The 27,877-nt window shown below is 43.2% G+C and overlaps 1 protein-coding gene across 1 annotated transcript; it reads right to left on the reverse strand.

Annotated features, from left to right (window-relative positions):
• Nucleotides 1-170: 170 nt before the first annotated feature.
• On the reverse strand, nt 171-23,526 carry SMARCA5 (SWI/SNF related, matrix associated, actin dependent regulator of chromatin, subfamily a, member 5). The gene is given in 26 exon segments (XM_052690114.1): nt 171-468; nt 1,414-1,524; nt 1,986-2,198; nt 2,814-2,932; nt 3,913-4,045; nt 5,233-5,355; nt 5,528-5,641; nt 6,182-6,292; nt 6,543-6,662; nt 6,893-7,037; nt 7,715-7,851; nt 8,906-9,058; nt 9,140-9,261; nt 10,394-10,620; nt 10,898-11,007; nt 11,568-11,636; nt 12,260-12,391; nt 12,492-12,647; nt 13,670-13,849; nt 15,673-15,773; nt 16,921-17,021; nt 17,734-17,900; nt 20,710-20,784; nt 22,887-23,270; nt 23,273-23,412; nt 23,415-23,526. Coding segments are annotated over 26 exon segments (3,621 nt in total). The 3' UTR covers nt 171-402.
• Nucleotides 23,527-27,877: the final 4,351 nt, after the last annotated feature.

The raw sequence follows: 27,877 nt of genomic DNA on the forward strand, positions 1-27,877 counted from the left end.
GCTTTCGGCAAAAGCCAAACGGAACCAAAAAACCCACCTCAGCTGCTCAGTGTTTGTAGCGCCGCTTGATGTTAAAAACAAATGGCAAATCCTGCAACTCTGAGATGACCGAATAAATAACAGGTACCGAGGCGGGAGCATGAATGGAAAGAAAGCCAAGTAAAGCACTATTAATAAATGAAGCCTATTTATTATTTCAAGTGTTAATGGTAAAAAAAAGTCAGCACAGCTGTTGCATTTAAAAAAGTGAAACTACATTAAGTACTATGTTTCTAGTTCAGTAAACAGATGAACCCGATGTCCTTTAATGACATAATAGTTGAGCATTGTACAGTACATCTTATGAAGACCCGTAAATTAAAGAACTACTTTTTAAATTTAGTGATTACAAAACTTCTGCGTTCACAGCTTTAGCTTCTTTTTTCTTCCACGACCGTCAGGAGTACCATCCATTTTGCGCTTCTGTGCCTGCAAGGTAAGGTTGACAAGTAAGTTCACGTGACAGAAAAAGATCCGTAAGCACCGCCTTTTGAACCCAAACGGATGGAGACTATTTAACCCGGGCAGCTTTAAAAATGAGACAAATCGCAACTGTAACGTGGCAGATACATACGCATCCCGCTCGGGATAGTGGCCGTCTTATATTCTTACAACTCCGGAAGGGCATAATTCCATAGAGGAAAAAAATGTTTACAAACAAGTAAGGATATTACAAAGCTTCCCTGGTTATGGAATAATACTTCTAGGCACCACTTCTGTGAGCCATTTGAAGCAACAGTTTTAAAAACAAAAACCTAGGCAAGAAAACAGGCGATTATTTCCTTGACAAAAACAAACCTGTGTGTTTAGCTGCACTTCAGAGCACTTACTATCAAGCATATGCGCTCCTTTCCCCAAATCTAGCTCTTGGAGCCCATTTCACGACAAGCCCTCTACGCAAGGAGCGTGAAAGCAGGCTCCAATGTCTAATTTGTAAGCACATCTGTAGCGTTCTCAAAGCAAACTGAGCGGTTTGCACTGCCTGCCTAGATATCCTGCTGTGCTAAACATCCATTTCTTTATGGATAAAAATTAATGACGAGGCTAAACCCATCTCAAGCGTATTTTATAAAGGTAAACTCACAGCCTACCAACTCAGTGATTAAAAAAAAAGGCAAGCGTATCTGTTCCAGGTGCAGCTTAGAACCAGAACTTTATTTGCCGTCCACGAGCCTAATAGCTGAGTAACTGTGTGAACTTTAAGCAGCTCTTAGCGCTGTCCTATAAGGCTTTCTGTTGGACGCTACTTTAAAATAATTTCAGATATCACAAACCATTAGAAAAACACACTGTCGTCAAGTGCTTTTTTGTGGTATAAAAACAGCACAAAAAAAAGGGCAACCAAAACCAAACCGGCACCTTTTTAAATCTTACCGAAGATGGTTTTGGTCCGCGTTTCTTCTTCTCTGCCTTTTCCTTTTCTTCCAGTTCCATGTTCTCTCTTTCAATCAGGGTGATTAAAGTATTGCATCTCCTCTGTAGCTCCTAAATAACGCAACAGAGTCACTCACTACTTTAGACAGCTACTCAGTGTAAACAGCATCACGTCAGAAGACTAGAAATACCTGTAAGTTGTACGTATTTTGTACTTTGTGCAAAACCTTGGAAGTAGAAAAAGGAATTGAACGCTTTACGATAGCCATTATCTGGCTACACAGGAGTGGGTTTGATCTCCGATGTTGGCTTTTAAAACACAGCTGTATTTCATTCAAACTCACGGTGACTGTGAAATACGGCAGTAACTGGAGGTTTAAATTTCACCTCCCGTGACAATTTTAGATTACTGCCTTTACCATCTTAAACTTGTCGAAAAGTCTATAAAAATTTAATATATTGTACACATGCACACACTTACTCTCGCAGAAGCCATTCAGTAAGTCTGCCATATAACTGCGGTGTGTCGGTGCGGTGTTCGCAGGGAAGGAGCGCGTGAGATTGATACGTACCATGGCAGTTCTAGACTTGAGAAACCAGTCAAATCTGAACTGGGGGGAGTTTCGGATACACTGTCTTAATTCATCGTAGACGTTCTCTTTATCAAAGCCTAGCTTGTGAAGCATGCAGATTAAAAAGCGGTCCTCCTCTTCAGTGTAATTCTTCCCTTTGTTAGTACCATACGATATTCTCAGCTGGTGGAAAGGGGCTTTGTATCTGCCAATCTAAACGAAACAAATAAGATTATACAAACTAAGAAACTGTGTAGAAGTAGCACGGAACTGTTTTCTATAAAAGCAAAATAATCCTGACAGGTAGATGAATGATACCAAGTTAGAGAACTAGATTTCTAACATCACCACGCCGTAGGAACTGTTGATTTTCTAGCCATTGACTTTATTAATATCATCTAAACAAGAGGGTTTAGAAAAGTTTGCCAGTAATCTCGATTATCTGCGCACTGCAGACCTGACACTACGTGTGAAAATGGTTGAAATCTGCCGGTCTGGCTGGGATTCTTTCTGATCGGGATGGTAAAATCACAAGAAAAGTAAAGCGTGTGCGGCTAAACCTGAAATTATCATCACAGCTATCAGCCAAAATAGGAATTTTTAGTCTACATAAAGCAAGTAAATTCAAAAGTAGAACCTGCAAAGGAATAGCGCTTCTACAGAAAAGGAAAAGGTAGCAACCGCTGATGAACAGACCAAAGACAGCGATATGGTGCCCAGCGACGTCTTCTTAACGTACTGGTAACAAAGACTGGGTAAGTACACAGCACAACAGCTCGCCTCCTTGGCACGGGGAAATAAGGGCAGCGAGAAACACAGCAACGATACCTTCGTATCAAGTGCTTTTTTTATGCTGATCCGTCTCTGAATTCTGGCTTCTCCTCTTTCTATCTGAGCCATGATCTTCTCTATGTCTTGAAGTTCGTTGCACCTTTCCCAGAACACAGCTGCGAGAAGAAAAACAGGTTAGATCCTTTTCTTGGAATGAGGTGTTAGCCTGAACAGGCAGTAGATGTTATTTCCTTCTACCAGAGCTCGCTGCTGTATAAAAAAGGCTGCGCCTTTACCTGATAAGCTAACTTCAATGCCTGAAATCGTGTTGCAGTACTGCAAATACTATTTTGAAGATGGTAGATATAGGAGTCTTCATGTTAAAAGAGGTGTGACATAGGCCAGAAATCTACTCTTATTAACTAATCTTCTCAAAGCAAAAAAAAAAAAAAAAACAACTTAAAAGTCTTAAAATTGAAAGTGGCAAAACAGCAATATGGCTTTACGGAAGGAAGGGGGTGAGACAGCGTAAGAAAGTAGCCAAAGGCAGGAACAAAGTGTCTAAAAGACGAGTAACTGTTTAAACATCACATCCATAAATCAGCAGCTGTGTACCACTATGTATGTGTAATGTACACATTATGTAATGTAGATGCTCAACAGTGCAGCTGCGCTCCACACAAGCCGCTTCTCTGACAGGCCAGGGCTAAGGGGCCAACTGGTCCTCGGTCACAAAAGCCAGTGGTTGTCATTCACTTGCAGCATATTTACAGCATCTCGTGCTTTAACAGTGTGAGGTACATAGTAAAGGTATAATTATTTGAGACAGCTACTGCTTAGTGAAAACAGCGCTTTTTGCTGAGCGCTGCCTTTCGCAAAACTGAGGAAGAATTGAAACCAGCGCTCTCCAATAGGAAGATATCACAGGAGGTCTGTAACAGCTCGTGTGCAGGTCTCAGTACAGCTTTAACCACGCGGGGGCTAAACCTGCGACATTTTTTTCTCAATAGAGCCCAACTACATCAGCACAATCCAACGAGAGACTTAAAAGAGCCATACAAGAAGCGCACGGAAGTCGGTCAGCTCGTTCACAGGCGTTTCAAACTAGAAAAGCAGCATCAGACACAGACTGGACATTAGTTGAAAAAGAAGTTACCTGAATACTCAATGACTTCCTCCGGGGTTTTTCCTTCTACTTCTCGTGCTATATTTTCAATATCGTCACGGCCCCACTTCTCATTAGCTTTGATGAACTGGTTAAAATCTCTCTTATTCCAGTTAGTAAATCCCTTTGCAGAAATTAAAAGCAAACATTGCAAGTTCAGGATTCGTCCGTTTCCACGTTTGTCTTAACAGAATTTTTTAAAACGCCTGAGAGTAACACTTGCATCGTAGCAACAGTGTAAACTTGTGCTTTTCCTGCTGTTGGACCTTAGTAGAACGACGACACTGTAGAAACTGCCAAAGGATTGGCACTGGTTCTCTTATCGCTACTTTCAGATAATAAAAATGTTCAGGTCATAAGCTAACCAGTTTAAGAAAATCCCTCAGGAGAAGCGAGTAGTCTCTATAACGGCTTTGTTCAGCCCAAGGACCGCTCGGATATCATCAGCCTCCTGTGTCACCTCTGGTCTCTTGCCCTCAGGATGCCTGTTGTGAGATGCTACTCGGTAAGGACGGAAACAGCGCTGCTGAAGTTATCAACTGCCAAAATGGGCTAATTGCACGTAGTATTAACCTTAAAAACTGGTACAAAGTCAGCCGCACCATGATTTCACCACAGCTCGTTTGACTGCACCAATTTTCAATAGCAACTCTTTCACTGCGCTACTACTAGAACAACAGTTTGTCTTACCCCCAGAAAATACACCGTGAAAATATAATACCCAGACAAACAGGCATTTATCTACTTTGAATCACTTAAACGCACGAGCTAATAATCACGTAGCTGCCCAGCTTATATCTTCTTAAAGAATAAAACGTTATTCACTTCTAGTCATAGTTTCAGAAACTTGACCCTTTAGCCCACAGCACGTAGTTACATGTGAGACTGGCGAGTAAAGAACATGCTTCACATTATGTGGAAAGGAATACGTGCAGCTTTGCTGCTGGTTTGCATGGTTCCACAACAGAGAAAAGATGTCAAAGGCTGCAGTCTGTGCAAACCTGCAAAGCCGGACTCGGACACCGGATAGGTCTTAGTCATTAGGCTTAGAAATACACAGAAGGTCGATAGGGTCTGGTACTCTGAATGCACTGACTTGGTAGGTAGATAGCCTTCTAAAAGCTATCTTGGCACATCGCTACAAACCTCACGTTACACTTTTTATGCAGTAGTACAAACTGAAATGTGTGGCCGCTTTAATTACTTTCAATGTGGCATCTGGAAATCAACGACAAAGACACGTTCCTATAAGGCGGTACAAAACAAACCTAGCTTCAGATGACATCGGTATCATTAAAGAACCAACCGTACCTGGGTGAGAAGCTTCTCTTTTTCTTCTAGTTCTTCGTCATTAAGAGGTTCAGCTTCATCAATCTTAAGCTGCTCTTCCTTTTGCGCTTGGGCTGCATTCGGAAGATCGGGATTACGAGGTACCTGAAAGGTTTTACATTTAGTTAAACCTGGTGACTTTTCACAGACATTAGTAGCTTTCTGTTAATACAACCTGATCATTTGTTCAGCCCAACGTGATTTTAAGTTAATGTGAAAGGCGGGACAGGACGTACATTCCTACCAGTGTATTGATGCAAGGAGTGAACTTGGTTACCTTGTACCCGATTGTTTTCCTGTAGTAGAGAATCTCTTTTTCCAGTAGTTCAAAGAGTCGCGGAGGAAAGAATTGAAAGTCCTGTACATTTGGCTGTTTTGGAGGCCGTGGTGCCTGAAATACATAACGTGATTCTATTTGTCTCCTGTTCACAGCCAGAATCTCAGTTTGTGAGCTTAGTTTGTGAGCAAAAAGCCCCCTTTATTTCTACCAAAACAAACTGTCCTTACTTAAAGGAAGGTCACATTAAAACACCGTGCAAGAGCCCGCTACAACACGAGGACTTGTGCAAGTGAAAAGGTGAGGGAGAGTAGGTGGTGTCTTCAGGGAAGAGAATAGTGGAAAAAGACTCACCACGTGCACCAAGCGAGCACACAGTGCGTAGGTGAAGAAAAACGACCGCTGCTTAATAAGCAAAGTCGAGTCTTTACCCTCCTGAACTCTTACACTACAAGTTTCATCCCTCTCTTACTCTTTCCTCATCTAAGTTGGTCTCAAAGCCTTTAGATTTTTCTAAAATCAAACCCTCCGAGTGCTTCCCCAATTTGTGAAAGCAAACAGAGTGATCTTATGAAATTAAAGCCAATTTCTTGCTTTCAGCTTTAACTTCTGAAGTCTATCTGAACAATTTATTTTTAATACAAGTCAACTCACCTTGGGTGCTTTTGGCTCACTGACTCGAAGAGCCTCTCTGAAGTAAGCGTCCACGGCGTAATTGGCTTTTCTTTCTCGTTTAGGTGGTTCAATCCACTCTGTAAATGCCATCTGGGAAATAACAATAACAAGAGTAATAAAATTCTACCACCCCCAAGAACTATTAAGACTAAGTCCTGTGTAAGATTCAGATCGGATTCATTTTATATGAAATGAAGCGTACCTCTATTCCATTAAATCATTTACATTCTAAATTGTAGTTTTTCTTTTTGTAGTTCTATCGTATTTTAACCAACACATTTTAAAGTATGGTTCAATCTTACGAATCACTACTTTCCTCCTAAAGAAACAGAAAGGTTACCTTCTGTTTTTCTCTGTAGTCCTCCCCTTCAAAATTATATACGCTGGATTCTGTATCCATCGTGAAATTTCTGAGCGAGCTTTCACCCATCTTGGAAAGTTTTTCGTTCATTTCTGCAGTCTGGGGGTGGTGAGAGAGAAAAGAACATGAACGACTTTGAAAGGTACCTCATTGCAAAGCTCAGTTGCGACAGCAGGAAAAAACAACGACCAGTACAAAACTTCTCGCAAAGAACGGCCGTATTTTCTCCAGCTTATAATAAAGTTGTCATCCAGCAATATCCTCCTAACATCTCATTTAAGTCTACAGGGAATTGTCTTTCTTTCCTTTTCGTAATTCATTTATCTCACCTTTTTTGCACCTCTTTCCAAAATGTGATCTATATCTTCATCTGTAATCTCACTCTCCTTGGAGGCGAACACATGCGTCGCTCCGTGTCGAATCATTTGCAGCATTTCGTCCTTCCCGAGTTTATTCAAATTTTGATCCACCAGTCTTCCTAAGAGAAAAGCATTGGAAGGTAACAACACGAGGACGAACAGTGGAAGACTTCCCCCTCCTCTTAGCCTTAACTTGAAAATGCACCTCATGCAGGGAAACTCCACGTGGGAAAAACGAATAAATAAATAAAAAGCCAGCAAAATCTAGCCAGGAATGACAGACATTTTGTTTTACAGTACATGGAACGGTTTTGGCTGTGAGACCTTCTATATAAGCTTTATGTTACGGTGCATGGTTTGTTTTTTGTTTTTGTTTTACAATTTCAAGACAAAACCTTGTTGAATGATCTTTCCACACTTAAGCCTCTGATTCCAAGCAAACTAATCTAGAAGGTTAAATATCCTCATCGCTTCTCCCTGCGTATTAAATAAAACCGAGGCACTGCTTTTTCCATTTCGAGACTAATTTTTAAAAAGTGAATAATTAAAAAAATGACATCTGTCTATAACCGCTTTATTTCTGGAAAAATAATCAAAAAGTTAATGAGGAGAAGCCTACCCCTGTTGTAAGTTTTCAAATGGATCGGGTCTTTGCACTCCGTCTTCAGAGTACAGCTGAGGCAAAAGCAACATTCCCATTAACATTCACTTGATTTCACTATTTTCAATGTTGAAAATAAAATGAAATAAAATAACTCATCCTGCATACAAACTCAATTAATTGCCAGATACTTGCCTTGCTGAATGACTATGGAATCGAGGCGGAGTTTCATTTCTGCACGCTCCACTATCCTTTCTTCCACTGTATTGTCTGTGATAAATCTGAACACTCTTACAGTCTTTGTTTGACCAATTCTGTGAGCTCGATCCTAGGCAAAATAACATCACAAAAATGCTTGCTTGTTAACTCGAATATATAATTTATATTAAATATATAATCGAATATATAATTGTCATGTATTTTCATTAGTTTCAACACACAACTTTTGGTTCTTTTGGTTAAACAACAAAGGGGAAGACGGGTTGTTCGTGACGTTAGATAACCTTCTGTAAAACCAAAGCACTTCAGCAATTGTCTCTGTACTGACCACGAGCTACCTTTCTGAAAATCGTTCAGTTGTGCTATGAATATTTCAATTAAAAAAATACAATGCAACCTCACCTGACTGGCAAATCATTAACCGCTACAAGAATTAGTATTCCAAACGTACACCTTTAGTGGGAGTTTGAACTACATCACTGTGGCCTCCAGGCACAGTTTTCATCATTCCTTTAAGCTATTTCTGCTAGAATACTTGAGAACGTACAGCTTAACTGCAATAATTAAGAAAACTGTAAGCTCTGTCAGTGACAGACCTCGTTTGCCAGTTAACACGGAAAGATTTTAAGTACTGTCTCTACTTCCTTATTTAATCGTTAGCGCTCTTTGTTTGTCACTGTTTGGAGATGCATACAAATCCACTCCAAAGACAATTACAGAAAATCAAAGATGGTTGTCAACAGAAGCTTGCCCTTTTATTACCGCCCAGAAACCATTTTTTAAAACTGCAATTCGGTTTTTTATTCACCTCTTTTCCGAGGTTTCAGTGGAGACAGCGAAAATACATTGATTTTTGACTCCCCAGAGAAGGAAGATCTATAGTCGTGGACTTAAGACGTGCCATTAGTTTAGTTTTTAATGAAAGCAGTTCTTTTTACTTTACTTTTAAACACTACTAAAGTACCGTGGCCTTTCCCCCCACTTAAATCACTGCACTGCCCAAACGTGACTAAGCTGTACTGAAACTGAAAACTAAGTCTTAAAAATACTACTTCTATGCTTAAATGTTTCATTTCAACCTTAAAAATGCCATCGTTGTATAACACACACATTTTCAGGAAAGTTACGTGAGAAAAAAAGGACATTTCTGTCTCGGTTCTTACCATAGCCTGAAGATCTACTTGCGGATTCCAGTCTGAATCGTACAGAATTACAACATCAGCGGTAGCCAAATTGATTCCAAGACCTCCAGCCCGTGTACTCAACATGAAGACAAATTTCGAGCTACCAGGTTCATTATATGCATTAATAGAAGCCTAAATAAAGAGAAAAGTTACCATCAGTTGAACCGGATTTGTTATAAATGCTATTTTTATGTAAGCAAAATACTTCTGTACCTGTCTTTCGTCATGAGGTGTTTGTCCGTCCAGTCTACAGTACTCATAATTTCGCCACATACAATAATCTTCCAAGATATCCAGGACTCTGGTCATCTGGCTGAAGATTAAGACTCGTGAACCTGGTTGGGGTAAAAAGCCTTTATGTTTTCTCCAAAGCTTCAGCTTCACCAAACACCCCAAGCCGCCGAATCAGAAAGGGAAGGAGGGCAGTTGCATGTATTACGAACAGCAGAAGTTATCGAGAAAAGACTGACTTAAAACGTTTTCAGTGCTACATATGCATAAAATAGTATATGTTAAAAATATGCTACTTTCATTGAGCAACTCCTAGAATGTGAAAGAATGAGCAAACCAATGTGACTTCAAACCCTTCTGCGATTACAAAACGCAAAGCTGCAGAAGTTGCTGTCAAGTATTGCAAAGAATTCCCACAGCTTTAAACACAATTCTGTATTCTCTAAGAACAGTGTGTATTCACTGTTCAAGTGATATCTAGTTGGGACAAGAGTGATACAGAAGATGCAGATCACCACAGCTGTTATTTATATAAATTATTATTGTGAATACTCGTTGGATACCAAGGGCAAGTAACCGAGGTCGGGATTTTCTATTTTTCTGCAGTGCCCCCCCAGTTGCAAGCTTTCCTCCACTTCTTTGGTGACTCAACGGTAAGACGCTCCATAGCTTTCTCCATAGTATCGAAATGTTAAAATTAAAACAATAAAATAAAATAAGTGACGTGTTCCCCCACGTTTGCCTTGAGGAATCCGCTGAACAACTCACGTGCTGTTCTAAGTCATATCCTGAAAGAACAACATTGCACACAGGATACGACTTGAACCTAAGGTGAAGACTCGGAATCTGAAATGGTGGTACGTGACGACGAACCGAAGCGTTGGCCAACGTACCACATCTTTAAGTTACACACAGCCAACGTCGCTGAGAAACCAAACCTAAAACCCAGACCGACTGATGCTTCTGCAGCCTCACTTTAACTGGAAAACCAACTTTAGCAGACCAAAAACCCCTTCCAAGTCACAAAAAGCTGTAACGGACTATTGACTCAGTTATTTATGAAGGCGCTGTCAACTACTTAAGATACAGTGCTCAAGAAGCTGGTATGATGCTTAGAAATCAACCATGATCCCTTATAACATATGCTGGTTTTTGAATGAAGACTCTAACAAGTACTGATTTTCGTTTGTATCCCTGAACTAAACAACACCCAAACGACAACAAAGAGATGCATACCTTGCTCTTTCAGCTTTGGTAGTAATTTGTCCAGTACTACCATCTTGCCACTGTTGGTGACCAAATGCATATCTGTTGTGTAAGGTGGACCAGGTTCTGCTCCGTCAAAGAGATAGGGATGATTGCAACATTTTCGCAGTTGCATTAGGATATTCAACAGTCTCATTTTGTCCAGCTTTCCAGCAGAATTCAAAATATCTATATCCTTCATTAAGATTCTTGTATACCTACATGAAAGAAAGAAATAAACCCTTTTGAAACTATAAAACAAAGTTGTCCTTCATTTAAATAACATGGTGTATTCAAAAGCTCACCCCTTCTAACTTCATTGGGTAACTCACTCTTATCTGCACATTTTTATCTTCATAAAAGTGTCACAAGAAAAAAAAAAGCAGGCATCTAGTATAGTGTAAGGAATTAAATCGAGTTTCGTGCAATAACCAAGTCACAAACATCACGTTCCTTCTAAGCCTCTGCCACAGCACGCTCAAGTGTCTGAATTACCATTCTCGTTGCATTTTGCTGAGACCCACGTAAATTTTCACTTCCTTCTTTGGAGGTAAACTTTTCTCAACATCAGCCTTAATGCGACGTAAAAGGAATGGTCGTAAGACCTGAAAGAGATTGCATCATTAACTGTAGTTTGGAAACTAAATGTTGAACCAATCAGTAACAGCACTGCAGATATTCTCTCCTCTACATCCTCCAATGCCAGAGCTTTAACCCGATCATCTGAAAAAACAATCACTATAGGCAAGCTATTATATATGGGAACATACATCAGTTTCCTTTGGAAGACTCTGAATCTTCTAGGTTGTGACTTTCAGGACAAGCCTTGTAAAAATCTTTCAGTATTTTAGTAAAAGGCTCCTGAATGTTTAGGTGATTTTTTTTTTAAAACCTTGCTTAACTGAAATCTTAGCAGTGCCTTGAAAGCTAACGTTTTAAATGTGAGTATCTTCAGAATGTTGAGAGCCAGAAGAATATACTCTTCCTCTCTGTCCTCCAGAAAAACACCTTTTTTTCCAAAAAACTGACATCCTTTAAGTTTTTCTGAAAACCGGACGCAGTTTCTGGAATAAGCTGTTAGGCCTAGTATTTAATCACAAGAAGTATTAGAAAAATTATAACCTAACGTAGGTAAATGTAACACACAAAAAGCACAGACACTTACCATATGGAGACGCTCCACCAACTTTTGATCCCCTAGACAGTTGTTCGTATCAAACCATGAGTCAAAGTCCTGCATCGACAAAATAACTGACATGTAAGAGCTGTTCTCCCAAGGTGCACTATCGTTCTAATGGGAAATAGATACAATTCAAGCGATTCTGTTAAGCAGCAGATAAATAACCACAAAGCCCCTTTTGGTGAAGAAAAAAAAAAAAAAAAAAAAAATTGAAGTAAAATTCTAGTGTCACGAGGCTTCCGCTTCTACAGCTGTCACAAGGAAATAATGAAACAGTTTTCTGATGCAGTTTTCTTGCTTGGCATAGGTAATACTTAGCGAAGCCCACCGTGGACCACACAACATCTCTCAGTTCACGGGAAACAAATAATACGGCGACTTCCAGTTAAACGTAAGAACTGAGTTGCTTTGCCAATATTTAAGCCTACTGTGATACGCAGTAGAGATCATCTTCACAGTGTAATTTGAAACACCTCGGATCTGCAGGGCTCACAGTAGCCCTTAGGAACGGCGAAGCTGGAAACTTTAGTTTATCTACTATTCGTACAAGATACGATATTGGAAGCGCTCACAGACTGTCCATCCATCACTATAAATAACTGATAATCCAAATTACACACGCACAGATGATGAGGTCTATTTTCAAATTAGTTTCACTAATGGCAAGGAAGACTTACTTCGGACGAATTGAAGACGTCTGGCAAAAGGAAGTTAAGAAGCGCCCAGAGTTCATGTAGGTTGTTCTGCAGTGGAGTTCCAGTTAGCAGCAGCCGATTTGTGGTCTTGAATTCTCTCACTATTTCTGATAACTGAAGGAGATTGAGACAGCAGTGATTATAAATACATTACTACTACTGCTGTCACTTAGCAACACAGAAAAAAGCCTCTATCGGTAAAAGCATAAATTACCTTTGATTTTTCGTTTTTAATCCTGTGGGCTTCATCTATGACTAAATATCTCCAGTTAAACTTCTTGAATACTGATTTTTCTTTGATAAGCATTTCATACGACGTGACGCAGACATCCCACTCTCCTGGCAACAACACATCTCTGACAAAGGCAGCCTAGACAGCAAGGTGACAGTTCTTTAGTGAGGCTTTGTCAAAACTAAAACAGAAAGAACAGTAACGCTGCCAAAATTAAAAACAGAACAAATGGACAAAACCCTTGCTGCTAAACTGGGAAACGTGACAGAGTTCATTTAACGTACAACCACTATAAGGACATACAGTTGTTCAGAGGTTAACTCACGTCCGGGAGAAAGGCAGCCAAAATCAAACTTTGGGATTCTAAAAAGACACGCTGCAAAACTCAGAGTACCAGATCTGGATCGGTGACTTCCAAAGCTATTTCAAAGTTTCAGTATTTCTGTAATTTGCAATCCAACAAACATCAAAAGTAGACCTGATTGCCCTTAGAATAATAATTTAAAACTTCTGCTGCCCAAAGTGTGAGTTTAATGCCACCAGCAATTACTGCCTCCATAAATAACTCCAGCTGACAAATCTGTGACGTGCCATCACAACCCGTGCTTTTCAAAACACAAATTTTCTTCGCTGAAAAACTAGCAAAGAACTGACGACAGAGAAGTAACAAAAAACAAATGATTGAAATACTAAGGCCGTAAGTAGCTGGACCGTATCTTCTAATTGACACCATTCAAGGCAAACAGGATTTGTTAGCAGGTTTTTTCCCACATTAAGTTGACCAACATTTCCAGAAACCATTCCTCGATGAGAGCCCACAGTCCTCCTAAAAACCAGTTACGCTCCATATGATAAACCGTATGGAGCAGAAAACAAATGACTTCTATCCAGAGGCATCTGAAACCACACAAATGAAAGCATTTCAATTGTTTCTGTTGTTCTACATGGGAAGAAATGTAAGGCGACAAAGCCACAGCTGCAAAACACACGTGTGAATTCTGAGCCGGTCATATTTTAAGGAGGAAGCGCTTGTGAGTCTTAAACTATTCAACAGCTAGAAATCCAATTTCCTCCCCTGTGAAAGAAAGGTAAGAGCAGCAGGATCGCATGCTGGATTTACTGCGTGTGAATACAGGAACAGCAATAACATCCCAACTTACTCGCTGGTCTTTGTCACCTATCAAGCACACTGCTCGAAGCGTAGGTACCCATCTCTTGAATTCATTCATCCAGTTATGTAGGGTGGACTTGGGAACTAACACCATGTGAGGACCAGGAATATTTCTGTAGTGTTTCATATATCCAAGGAGAGAGATTGTCTGCAGTGTCTTCCCAAGACCCTTTAAAAGATATTAACATGTCAGGAATATGAGATCTCTTTGCAAACACCTTTAAAAAGCTCAGCAGGGTGCTCGGAGTACACCATACAAAATGCAGCAGCCTCAGCAAGCGGATAAGATACATTAAAAGACAACAAAAGGCATCCACATTTCAGTTAATGGAAGCTTATGTATCTTCCCCCAACTTTACAACAGAAAAAGTCCTAGACCATCATTTTCAAATGTGGAATTTTGGAGTTAGAAGTTTGTCTTTTTCTTCAAGTGAGACCTTCTAAATAGTTAAGAAAGCAATATTTGGAGCAATTTATTTTTGCAGATTAGGTGAGCTCAGCTTATTTATTTAGATGTCAATGTTATAGACTGACATAGGTATTCTCTTAAACTTGAAATTAAGCATATAAGCGAAGACCCTGGTAAGGTAAACGTATTAAAAAAAAAAAACAGACACTGAACTGCTTCAGAATGACTTTCTTAAGCACTGTTGACTATTCAAGAGCTACCCTGCATCTTCACCACGTCGCTATAACTAAAACAAAACTGAAAATGCTCAAAACCCAGATGATCCACGTTATCCAAATAATTCAAAAGATTGCAAGACAGATACACGGAATTTAAGAAACAACAAAACAAAACCAAACATCAACGCAAGTCATTTTGTTTCCAAAATTCAAGTCTTTGCCTTCAAAATGACCACATTCCACCTGCTGAGAGATACGCAAAGTGTTTACAGGAAATGTGAAAGGTATTAATCAATTCAAAACAACTTACTATAAATAAATGAAAAATATTTAGTAACAAACATTTGAACTCCTCAATCCAAAACGGATTTTGGAATAGCACAAATGCAAGAACTTAAAAAGTTCCCCGCTCTTCTTTGTTAATGCAGGCTCACTCCACTCGGAACTAAGCAAAGAAAATCCTCTGTTCAAAAGCAGGTATGCTGGAGAAAACTCTTGCTCTATTTCAAAATTAAATGTCACGAAATAATAACTTGAAGTTATTTGCCTCTAATTTACCTTGAAGAAATTTTATTATACAGAAGAGCAGCTATCGGGAAGTTGTGAGAAATGCATTACAAAAAATATAAAATATAATTCTGGTGGTATTTTTTTTTTTTTTTTTTTCTCCCCTATCAGCTCCTCATAAAAATCGGGTACAATTAAAATCACTTCAAGGACACAAGCCCGTCTGCCTCTCAAACCGCTGGAATTTATTTTCCCTTTGTCTCTCATCCTTCAGGGACAAAAGAACAAGAGTGAGCAAAAATACTACGGCCAGCACCGACTGCGTTGTCCACGGCCATGGTGTAAAATACCATTTTAGTCCCTGATTACATCTATCCTGGAAAGTTTCCCACTGGTGCAGTTCTTCCTGCTGGGCACATCAATCCACAAAGGCCATGCGTACGGTGCTGCCTCTGTTGCGTGTCCTAGGAACAAAAAGCGTGCCCGCATTTCTTGCTCTTTTCATACACGATGCCCTCTTTGCAAGGGCAGCCTCATAATACCACAACAAGATTGTTGTGACGTCGAGAAAATGAAAAGAATGTATCACTCCATGGAATGCCTCACCCTAATTTCACTTTTCTAAAGTTTAACAGATTCCTCTTTGTACGTCTGCTTCCAAAAGTGTCTGCATTTATTTGAATTAACATACCTGTGAAATTGCATTAAGATTACAAATCTAAAACAGAAAAACAAAATTGGGAAAAACACGTTGCATTTTAAAAATAGAATTAAAAAAACATCCACGGCTGTACTAAAACTCCAATGTTTTACAGGTGTTCACAAGCCCCCCACTAGAAATACAGGTTCCATACATACCATTTCATCCGCTAGGATACCATTGATGCCATTTTCATATAAAGAAATGAGCCAGTTCAATCCTCGGACCTGATAATCACGCAGCTTTCCCCACTTAACATCTAAAAGATGTAGAAGAATAGACAAAGAATGAGGATGGTGGTAAGAGGATGCCCAAAGAGGCTGTGACTGTCCCATTCCCGGAGATACTCAAGGCAGGACTAGACGTGGCTCTGGGCAGCCTGATCTAGGGGCGGGCAACCCTGCCCACAGCCAGGGGATTGAAAGCAGATGTTCTTAAAGGCTCTTTTCAACGCAGGCCATTCGACGACTTGGGAAGATTTGTCCCAAAGAATTTCACCTTTCCTTGCGTGCCAACTGGCATTCACCTAAGCTACAGAACTAATTCCAGTGGTAAATATGCAGTTCCAAGGACAAAGTAGACTGGAGACAGTGAAAGGCTAATTTTGTTTCTGCTTTCGGAAACGACACAAATTATACAGATATTCTAATTTTATGATCCCCCCAAAATGAGAACACTGTTGTACTGGAAATGCTGTCACGGCTTGAAGCTGTGATGGAGCATCTGGTGGGAAGGCGGGGCCAACCCAGGGAAGCTCAGCTGCATGCAATGTACCTGAGTGACTGGAAGGGGTGGAGCCAGGATCCATCCCTTCCCCGAATTCACTTAAGGGCTGGCAGTGGAAGTGAGGGAATCTCTCTGATCTCTGAGATCCCTACGTGCCTAAAACCTTCTGAAGGTAAGCAGTTTTTTTTCCCTTATTTCTATGTCCACAGCTGTTGTGTTAGAAAGAATCTTCATTTGCTGCAGCCTGGGATCTTGCTGTCCCGTCATTGCTGAGCTTTCCATCACGTTACAAGAGCACTATGTTAAAATAGCAGAAAATAAATTTCTCTGTCAAATGGACGGATGCCATTTTGTACTTCAAGCTGAATCACAAGAGCTAGAACTGTGATAATACTTAAAGCTAGCTCTTTCTTAGTAACTAAGGTATACCAAATGGATTTCTAAAGGACAAGACTGACTGGAGCATCTCTTTAGCCTGAATATAAAAGCTCCCCTGCCAGCCTATTTTGTTCCATCAGAGTGGTGCTGGTTTTTTTCCCCTGTTTTCCTCATACCTAGTTGACTCTTTTTCTCACTGACTAGCGTGAAAATAAATTCCTGTTTAATCTTGACTTTCAGGCTTGACTTCTGAAGGGGAAAACACTTTGGGTAGGGGAAAAAAAATAGAAGAGGAAACGCACATGATGGAGATTCTTCGAACCGAGTGCAGACATTGGTTGTCTTAGAGCTTTCTGTTAACAGCTCCTCATCTTCTTCCTGTTCTGTTCTACGATGGCGATAGCTGAAAGTGCAAGAAAGAAGTAAGTTTTCGGCTGAACTATTCCAAAATTTAATGGGATTGCAGTACGCATGAACACCTGAAGAAGCTTCTCGCAAGAGAACTCTAAAGGTAAACTGATGAATTGAAACGCTTTTAACTCTTTAGAACAGAAGCTTCTTATGATAGGATGCCTGCTAGATTGTGACTCGCGTTGTGAGCAAGGTCAAGTGTTAGGGCAAATGAAAGGCCTAAAAACACAAAGCCACTGCGCACCAGTACTGGTCTTGAACTACAAGCCAGGAAATGACACCTGTGCTTCAAGGTTCTGCAACATCTGCCAGAAGCTGCAGAAGCTGTGCAGACGCACAAGCTGCAATGAAGGCCATCCACTTCTGTAGATGCGTTTTTCAAGGTGCCTCTAAGACAGTGACATTGTGTTACTCATGAACTCTTACAAGCTACAGACGTGACTGCTTTATTCTTCTGCCCCAGCTTTTCTAGGTACTGGAATACTTCCAACTGTAATAGTACTTTGCCTCCTCCACAGATGTCTTGTAACTCCTAGAATTCTTAGACAATTTACAAGCTACAAAGTAGTCGGGGAAAAATAACCACAGTTGTACAGTGTAAAACACACCCAAATGGGACAAAAGCTGACAAGGTTAACTTATGCTTCTAAAACACAATAAAATCCTTAATTACAATACAAGCTGATGTACATGTCATCACTCACTCGCCAACTGACAGCAAGTTCTGCTTCTCATCCTTCTTTATTCGTGGACGTCCTGGTTTCATTTTCAAAGGTGAAGTTGGAGTTTTCTGAGCAGCAGGCTGAATGAAGTGAGCAAACAGCTCAGTCTGCTTCAACAGATACTCAAATCTGTTTGCTCTGTCTGTTTGCTGTTGACAAGGGAAATTAAGCAGAAGAAGTGTGAGACGTTACAATATGCATTCATTTAAAAGATAAGACAACAAATGCTTTTTGAACAATAACAATTCCCATATCTTCAAATACATACCTACAATAACAAAAAAGAGATGAATAACATCGGCAATGTAACTGTTGCTGACAGATCCTTTCACTAAGTCACGGCTAGCTGCTGCTGCCAGTGTTAGGATCAAAGCTGTCAAACAGACCTGCCCTAGACTGAAATCTGACTGGTACGAGGAGTGGGCGAGTGTCGCTAAACAAGGCAGCACAGCCCCTTCAACCACCTCCTTCCATTAAAAATTACTGCTCTATTCTCAGAGCTGTACGCCCACCCACCACGCACAGAATTCCGCACCGAACTCGTTCACCTCACCAACCTGGCAGCAACCATTCTCTCTGCTATCACAGTAGCACCCTAGCAGCTTAGTGTGGTGGCAGATAAGTATGAGAGTTGGCATGAAAAGGGGCTGGGACAGCAGAAACGCCCATCGCTAGAGCCAGTAAACCGTTTCCAGCAGTAAAGGGCCATAACACACGTTCAGCCCAAGATGACAGAGTGCACCCCTTGATACGAGTCACCATTTTTGCTACACAAAAAAGATTTTTTTACAGGAGACAATACCTAAAAGGTTTAGAGCCTCCGAGACAGGTTCTGTTTGGAATCAACGCATCTTCCAAGCATCCTGAGGTTACAGGAACTTTAGAATAGGCAACAAAAACAGAAGGCAGCTCCAATTTTAAAAGCAACCACGCAGACCTTCTGCCGGCTGCCACAACGTAACCTGGTATTTAGTAACATGCAAGCTACAGGAAGCCACTTTCTTGGTAAAAAGGAACGTGTTCCAGACTTTAGCAAGAGCAATGCCAGCCCTCTGAGTACGTGCCTCTTGAAGCAGATCCTGTGCTACGTGAAAAACAGAAAGATGGGATGAGAAGAGACAAGAATATCCTCTATGTACTAGAGGAGTCAGAAAGATTCTAACCACAGTTACAGCTTGACTGACACAGCTGAAATCCACAGCCAATAAACAGTTCCCGTTTATTCCTCATCGACTGCTTTTATTTACACTGTAACTGTTTCTGAAGTCTAAACTAGCTGAGATTTTACTGCTATCCAAGCTGCCAACCTTTGTTTGTTCCACTGGGTGCACGAAAGATAAATACAAAATGCATTCTGGAAGCTTCCTCTTTCTAACACATTTAGCAAGGAAATGGCCATAATTTTTTGGCGGCGCACAAATAAATCACAACCATTTTCAAGGTGCTTCAGGGCGTTCCCTTAAGAGTTGACAAATGTTGTCTGTATCTTTAAGGTGGGACACAGACAAGAATAGGTTGCACTACACAGTCTTGAGCTGTTCTTCAACCGACAGAGACAGAGAAACTTTTCCTGTTTTCTTTTACAGTGCCTCTTCTGACTATTTTTACAGTAAAATACAGTCTTCCTTGTCGTTGTGTCTATTTACAGCCTGGAGGAAACAAATCCAAGTTTGCCTTCTTCTAGGAAGTAGCACAAAGAAATTAGCAGAAGACTGGGTTATTTTCAGTGCTAAGAAGAAACACAGGAAGTAGCAGATGACAAGAATCAGTTTCGCTTTGCTATGAAGAAATTCCACATGTACTCACAGGCACTGGGATCAGGAGCGGGAAAACAAGAAGGCACACAGACAGAAAACGTGAGACAACGTTAAGGAGCGGAAGGCTGTATCTCCTACATTTGGGATATCATGAAAGGAAACATAGGACGTTTTCTCCTATCTAATCTGAGACATGGAATTACCCACTCTCAAGTTTGAGGAATCTAAACTGGAGCTTCATAAAGAACAAATTGCAATTCTGAAAAGCTAATAAAACCCCTTTCAGTCTAAACAATGTGAAAGGGCTGAAGAGCTGGAGAAGGCTTACAGTCAGCACTCACACTAAACAGCAAACCTCTTCTCAGCCTCCTGCGAATTTTCAAAGCTAACTTTTATTTACTTTACTCATATACTGAACTGCTTGAAAGAAACTCCCTATTCTGAAGTGCGCTGCGAGAGAACATTTCAACTGAGAATGAACACAGTGACCACTCAAAGCCTTATGTTCCCCCCCCTTTTTTTAAAAAATCGTTTTCCACTCCTCACATTAAAATTCACGTACTTTTCCTACACAAGACTCCTGCTCCTGCAGTTCAAAAACAAATTTGATTATTGTCCTGTGCTGAACAGCGATGCGTAAAAGATCCTAGCCTTCAACTGATGCCACATACTGAAGAAAATGAAGTAGCAGCCATTTAGGAACCAAGAGAGAATCCTTCTGACTGAGAAAGGGAATGATGAACTCTTTGTTATCCTCCTTGTCTACAACTGTACACCCAACCTCAAAAGCAACGCAACCAATTCCTTTTCCACTTCTTAAATTTAAGACACTGGGATACTTCTCATTATGTAATTCTGATAAGCCTGGGGCACTTCAAAGCTGCTCAATGTTTCTAAGACAAATCAAAACACATTCACAGTTAGTCCTACAGACCACCACAGGGAAACACAGAACAGAATGGTGAAAATAAAAATAAAAATGGGTTGTGTTTTTTTTTGTTGGTTTTCTTGTGTGTGGGGGGGGGTGGTGAGGGGTTGGGAGGGGAAGGGGTTATTTGTTTTAAATTACTCAGATATTTCTGAATGACCCAACGAAGTCTTACAAAGCCAGTTACGAGCTATAAAAAGAGCAGAACGCTAAGTCTGTTCTAACACGTGCCTAAGTACAGAACAGCTGTATGCATTTCCCAGTGATACGTACCATTTTCTCTTCATATGTAGGATCTGCTTCCTGGATTTCTTTTGGTTTTCCTGGTGATGCATCATTAAAAGATTCCTAAGATGAAAAAGAATTAAAACCAACTTATTTTCTGAATAAGAGAACAGATCTATGTCAAAGAGAATAAGCTCGCTGCAAACTACCGTCTATCCACATCAGATGGCACATCCACCTTTTGCTGCTCTGATACAGTTAGCTTCGTATTACGGTAAAGCGATCTGGATAAGAGATCCCTGCCACAGGGTGTGGGAGAGAGCTCGCCCTCCCTGACCCACTCCAGCTCTATCGTAACCGCATCCCACCCGCGTGGATGAGGGACCAGCTGTGGTGCAGCAGCTCAGCAGGCCACCTCAGAGTGCTGAGCCAACGCCTCCTACAGCCGGCTCCTGGGAGTGCTGGGGAAAGAACTAGCTCTGGTCCTGAAGGAAGAGCGCTTCCCAGTGTTTCCTTTTTCCAGCATATCCCAATTTCTCGTCGTACTCTATCAAAGGAACAAATCCAGATAAGAACCTGGGCTGCAGCTCTGTCCTGAAAGCAGCACAGGAATTTAGAGAAACCGCACTTTTCTATTGTTTGGTTTGAAAAGTCAAACAACTGTCCGTGTCAAACAGAAGTCCTGATAACCACGGGCACCACCCTGCTAATAGGAGAACACGCTGGCAGGAGGGCAGTCCTCCCTTCAGCCCATTCCTGCCAAATCCTTCCCCCAGTGCCTTCCACTGTGCCTTCTGACCAGTGTGTTTTTATCCTTGTCTTGCCTGTAACCAGGTTAGTTCTTTCCCCATCATCTCCCACGTGTAATTATTTCACCTTCTGCTCTCAGACCCCAAAGGACAGGGCAACCATTCTCCGCTAAACCGCACTAAAACAGCACGTTACACAGCAGTTCCTGAAAGGCTCAGAAACAGAAACAAGCACACAGTGCCCTCAGAACCGTCGTTAACCATCTGCTCGGCTGAGCCCAGCCAGAGCTGAACGCAGTCCTTCCCAGCCAGAGGAGAACAAAGGCAGAAGTACAAAACACCACTAAACAAAGGGAGGCAAAACACGGGGTGTTTGTGGGCGGCTCCTCGCACAACTCTGCAGGTACAGCCCACGGAAATGGAACAACCCTAACGCAGGTCGGCCAACATTCAGAGAAGGCAGAGTTAGGGCGAAAGGTCTCCTAACCTTATACCGAACCTTTCTATTCTCCTCCCGCTGCACTTAGCTGACAGCCGGTCACCACAGGGCCGTTGGAACTTCCGTGCCAAATTCCTCTTTCTGCAGATACGCCTGCAGCAAGGAACACGGGGCACGGCAGCACGCCGCCAGAGCTGCTCACACAGCTACGAGCCTCAGCCGGAGAGCAGGAAGCCGCCGCGCCTCCGAGGCGCTCGGGACCACCGAGATCCGCCCGAACAGAAGCTTCGCCGAGCAGAAGGCTCTCCCTTCCCCGCGCAGAAGGAACCGACCAGCGGGCCCTGAAGGAGCCCGCGCCTCGCAGCTCCCACGCGGCAGCCGCAGCCCGGAGGCGCCCCGTTCCCGCAGGTTGCGGCAGGACCCGCTTCCCACAGCGCCGCGGCTCCTCGCTCATCTGGAAAACACGGCGAGGCGCTGGGATGGCGGCGTGACTCAGAGCGCCGCGCGGGGAGCAGGACCGACCGGTTTCCTCCTATCGCCACGGACACAGAGCCGCGATAAAACCCGCATCTCTAGGAGCCGCAATAAGCACCTGCTGCCAAAACAGTAATAAAAAAGCGCCAAGAACCCCTCCGCAACTCCCTCTCCTCCCCAAAAAAGTTAAAGACCGCTTCGCAGCGCCCAAGTTTCAGCGCCGCGAACTCGCTGCCGCCAGCGAGGCGCCCGGCGGGGGAGCGTTACTCGGAAGCAGCGCGAGGCGAACCCACGCGGGAGCGGCCGCGAACCGCATCGGCGGTGAAGCACCCCCCGCCCTGCCTCAGTCACAGCCCCAGCCGGCCGGCTCCTCCGCGGCGGCGGATGGCTGCGCGCGGCTCGGCCGTCCCGGGTGCGGCGGGCCGCCCCCCCCGCAGGCGCCGCGACGCACGGCTCGGCCCCGCGCCCGCCCCTCCATTGTCTCCCGGGCCGCCCCGCCGGCCCTCGTGGCGGGCACCTGCCTCCGGCGAGGTGCGCGGGGCCGCCGCCGAAACGCGCCTCACCTCCATCGCGGCGTCGGCTCCAGTGGGCCCGGCGGGAGCCGTCCCCGCCGCCTCTCCGCCGCCGGCTCCCGGCGGCGCGGGCGGCTCGTCCGGCGGCGGCGGTCCCTGCTGCCCGGCGGACATGATCCCTCTCCGCAGACGGCGCTCGGGCGGGACGCGGGCCGGGCCAGCGCCCGGCTGGCTGCGCGCCCGCGGCGGGCGGCCCGGCGGCGGGGTCGGGCCGCTGCGATCGGAGCCCGGTGCGCGACCGGCGGCGGAGGCCCGTCCCGCTGCCGCCCCGGCTTTCTCGGCGGGATCCCACCAACCAGGAACCGAGCCGGCAACCCGCTCTCGCGAGAGCCCGGCCTCAACGTGCGGCGCGGCGGGAGCGAGCGCGTCGCGAGCCGCCTCCTCCTCTTCCTCCTCCTTGGGCGGCCGTTGGCCCCGCTCCTCTCGCGCCCGCCTTCGCGAGCGCGGCCACGCAACAGCCGGACGGGGGCGGGGCTGCCTCGCGCGCGCGAAAGGCTGTGCGGGCCGGTAACGGAGCGCCGCGTGCCGAGGGCCGCGCGCGGTGGGGGGGCGGGGGAAGGAGGCGGGACCAGCGCGGCGGCGTCACGGGCGCGCAGGCAAAGCCGGCTGGTAGCTCAGCCGAGGCACACATGCGTGCTCGTCCGCGCCAGCTGCAAGTTGAGGCAGAGCCCGAGTCCCAGCACGCTGCACGCACCGTGATGACACGTCGCTCCGCCGCAGGTGCGCCTGCCACGATCTGCTGTTAATGGGCGCACGGAGCTGGCCGTCCCATGCCGGGACTGTGCTGCTGGGATGGCAGCTCCGACCTAAAATTTCCAAGGAACGGAGGGAATCGGCTTGGACACAGTGATTGTGGCACTCGGTTTCTGAAAACAAGAATAAAGCGGCAGAAATGTTCAGCTTCCCTAGAATAGGATTTTTCAACTCATGCTTTCTACTGCTTGTTTTCCATCACCGCACAGGGGAGCCCAGTGCCGACCGGAACCGTGGCACTGTAAGCAGTAGCTGATTACACCCCTTTTATTCATTTAGCTACCTGTGCTCATCTAACAAGACCCTGGGTGCAGGTTTTTACCTGTTCTCCTCCACTCCTTCCCCACAGTGCAGGCAGGATGGAGGGCTGGGAAGCACCACACAGTGCTCTTCCCATTTCTTACTCTATCTCCCAGGAGAAGCACTCAAAACCCTAGGTGGAAGATCCCTGGTGAGGAGAAGAGCGACTTTTAGGAAGAAATCAGGCACCTGGGAAGAGCTGAGGATGTTTCAGCGTCAACATTTATTAGTTCAAAAATCATCAGGTCAGATCATACGGGCTGGTGGGAGACGAGAGAAGTTTTAGAGGGGGGGGAAAACAGCATCTCCATCCTAGCCTCATCGAACCTGGCTGTCGAGCAAGGCAGTATGTGGTGTTGAGATCCTTGTGGGCCTCAAAAGATGTTCGTCCCTATGGCAAAATTATTTTCTCTTCCTGGATAGCTTATTTCTGCCTCTTTTATTATAGAGAAGAATCTTTGCTTCAAAGCTAAGATTCAAGGAAGTGTCAGCCCCAAATCTTTCATTCAGATACGGTCAAGCATTGTTAAAAAACATTCCAGCCAAAACCTCTCTGTAGAGACAGGAAATAAAATTGGTCTTGCAGCTGTACAGAACTTGGAACATCATAGGAGTATTCCTTGATAACCCTAATAGGAGACCTGTAAAAACACACGATAGACCCAAAGGCTTCTGAATACAATTTACTTCTCAGTGTAACTTCTAACTGTAGCACTAATTCACCCCTAATTCATTATTCAGCATAACTCTCCTGAAGTTGCCATGGACCCTGTATCACGGCAACAGTACAATAACATTAGGAGTCAACTCTTAGATGCAGTTTTTGGACAAACTATTTCCAAGTGAAGTGAATCGTACTGTGAAGCAAAAGAAAGTTACTATTGTGGTTTAAGCCGGCAGGGAGATAAACACAGTGCAGCCATTTACTCACCTCTTCCCCACTGCAAGACAGGGGAGAGAACTGGGAAAAGCGCAAGAACTTGCGTGTTGAGATAGACACAGTTTAGTAAGCAAGAATTAAAGTGATGAACAACACAGCTGCTCACCAGTAGCTGGCCAGTGCCCAGCAATGGCAAGCCCCTTGACCAACCTGCCCCACATTTTACTTATAAACATGGTACCACATGGTATGGAATATCCTTTTGCCATTTTGGGTTCTGCCTCCTCCCAGTTTCCAGTGCATGCCCAGTCTGCTCGCTGGCAGAGACAGAGAAAACCTCCTGGAATTGAAGATTCTGGGGAGAAGTCTTGTCAGAAAGACATGAAAAATCAAAGTAAAACTTCAAAGAACAAAGCACACAGGCAACAGTAACACCAAGTTCTCAATTCATTACAAAGCAGGGAAAAAGAAAAGACCTAGCAAAAATGACAGTCTGACATAAATACATGACTAAAACAGACACAATTCTAGCCAATGAACTCCAAATGGGAGTAGGCTGGGCCAAGTTATTTCAGCAGCTCCGAGCAGAAGGCCGCAGCCAGCACAATTGATGCTATTTAGAAGTGATACCTTCTGAAGGAAACAGAAGGTCGTACAACTGCAGCTAATCTGAGATATGAAATGAAAACATTCTCACGTTCTGATGCTTGGATTTTTTGTTTTTTCTAAGGTGCAAAGGTGCACTGGTGTTGTGTTCTCTGGGTACTCCATCCTTTTTTTTTATTTTAAATAAGAGGCGTTAATTCCATATAAAGAACAGTCCTGTTTGCTTAGTTCAATGTTTCCGTCTTTTTACGCAAAGCACTTACTAAATAAAAGCCTCAAGGTAGATGTTAGAAATATCAACTGGAAACTCATCCCTAAGCTTTTGTGAAAGTACATTCTGCATTTATGCAAGTATACCCTGACCAAAAAAACCACCAGAACTAAAATCCTAATGAATCCACATGGCTAGTCACATTATCACAAAACTAGGTCTGTAATAAGCTTGCATTAAAATGTTTCAAGACTAGACCCGACCATCCATCAGCCTGTATTCTGTTTCTTGCCCAAGTCTTCTGAGGGGACCGAATCCCAGGTCAGCTCAGATGGCTGGCTAAAGAAAAGGTAGAAAGGAACATTTTCGGATCCTTATAGTCGGTCTCATAGTTTAAAGAAAAGATCACTCTCTTTTCAGTAGGCCAAAATGTAAGAATACTCTACACAGATGCAAATCAACCACAGATACCAGTAGAAAAACCCGGGGATGGACAATTTGATGCATTATAAGATGCTGTGGATCCACTGTACTTGCATCCCAATGCTACGCTTTTTTCCTTTTCCAACAAGTGAAGCAGAACCACTACCCACCAAACACCTCCAAGAACCTATGCAGTTTTCAGCCTCCTTACTTCCAAAAATTGTTGGTGCCCCTCTCGCACCGGTCACAAAACTTCTCACTTCTAATCTGAGTACTGGAACTACGAGTAGCTGCTCTCTACAGCATACCAACAAAAAGAAGGTCACTGCGAGATCGATGAGAGACTAAATCCCAATTTTGACCCACCCTTCTGCTTAATCTTCTTCTTTTTTAGAAAGCCTTTAAAAGTTAAGTGCTTCACGTGAAGCATACAAGCAAGCAGAACTAACAGTAACAAAGAAGCGATGAATCCTGAATATATTATGCAGCAAAAAATAGGAGTTAAAAAGTGTGTTTTAAGTACTTAATTCCTAAACTTGTACTTACATACCTCAATCTAAGTACGACTGTTTTCAGAAAATGCTTGGAACTTGTACTTGCTTTACCGGTGAATGCTTCATTGCCTGACTACGACAGCCTGCTCCTCAAATGATCAGTGGATTTATGTGCTTGGGAACTTGCAATCCTATTACACTCAATAACTTCTCAACACGTTGCGCCAGGCCTATCTAGAGATTATGGAGCACAACTGCACACCATTTGTTTTATTATTCTGGCTTAACTACAACTATTTTTCCAAGCAAAGTATGACATATATGTGTAAGTATTATTGTTATAAGTAATACACAGCAATAAATATATATGTACATGTATTACTATGAAAACAACCTCAGCAAAGGCTTCAATCACCATTTGGGTGCAATTAACTCCAGACACACACTGAGGTACTCCAACAGGCCAGTCTGATGCATCTCTGCAACTTCCCAGCCAGTATCTTTTACCACTCACAGGCAAGGGAAGAAAATACTAAAATGATTGCAATTAACTTGCATAGTGTGTGCAAATTCACTGCGCAACTGTACAAAACCAAGTAGAGATTACTAGAGATTACTTTCTGTGTATTTTTATGCTATCTTCAGGGACTGTCTCTGACTGTCTCTTATTTAAAATCTAGTAGAAATTGATAATAAATAAGGCACCAATTCTACTCCTCCTCCTATTCTGTCCAAAAATAGTAAAGGCAACTTTCAGCTGCTCAGTTACATTTTTCCACATTTGCTAACAATGACCCACGAAGCAACCTGCTTTCTGTAAACTGGATTTTTAAGTAGAAATTGGTGCTCTACTTGAAGCATTCTTAAAAGTGGTGTTCCTCACGCACATGCTGGACTCTGCACTGCTAGGTTATATAGCTACTCGCTAGCTGGTTACAGCTAGTCTAGGAACAGCTCAACTCTCCTACAATTAAAGGGAAACAGCTAAACCTGAATAAAATACTAAGTCATCCTACCGTGAGCATTTTGGATTTTATCTCCTCCACCAAAGATGTTTTATTTCATACTCAAAAGTTCTCAGTCAATCGTCAGAGTAATGCTAAGAACGGTTCTGCTTCTCATTGCACCTTTTAAATATCTCCACAAGACTGGATTTCCATGCCACCTCCTAGCACACAATCAGGCCACCTGGATGGGTACACCTGGGCAAGTCCCATCTACATACTAGTACCCAGCAGCTGCAGCTGAGAAGAAGCTCGAGCAGCATTCAATAAAATCTTATGATAGCAGCAGCCAAATTCTTACGAGCATTTCT

This window comes from Tympanuchus pallidicinctus, unplaced genomic scaffold, assembly GCF_026119805.1.
Source record: "Tympanuchus pallidicinctus isolate F22 unplaced genomic scaffold, pur_lepc_1.0 scaffold26, whole genome shotgun sequence".
Lineage (NCBI taxonomy): Eukaryota > Metazoa > Chordata > Aves > Galliformes > Phasianidae > Tympanuchus > Tympanuchus pallidicinctus.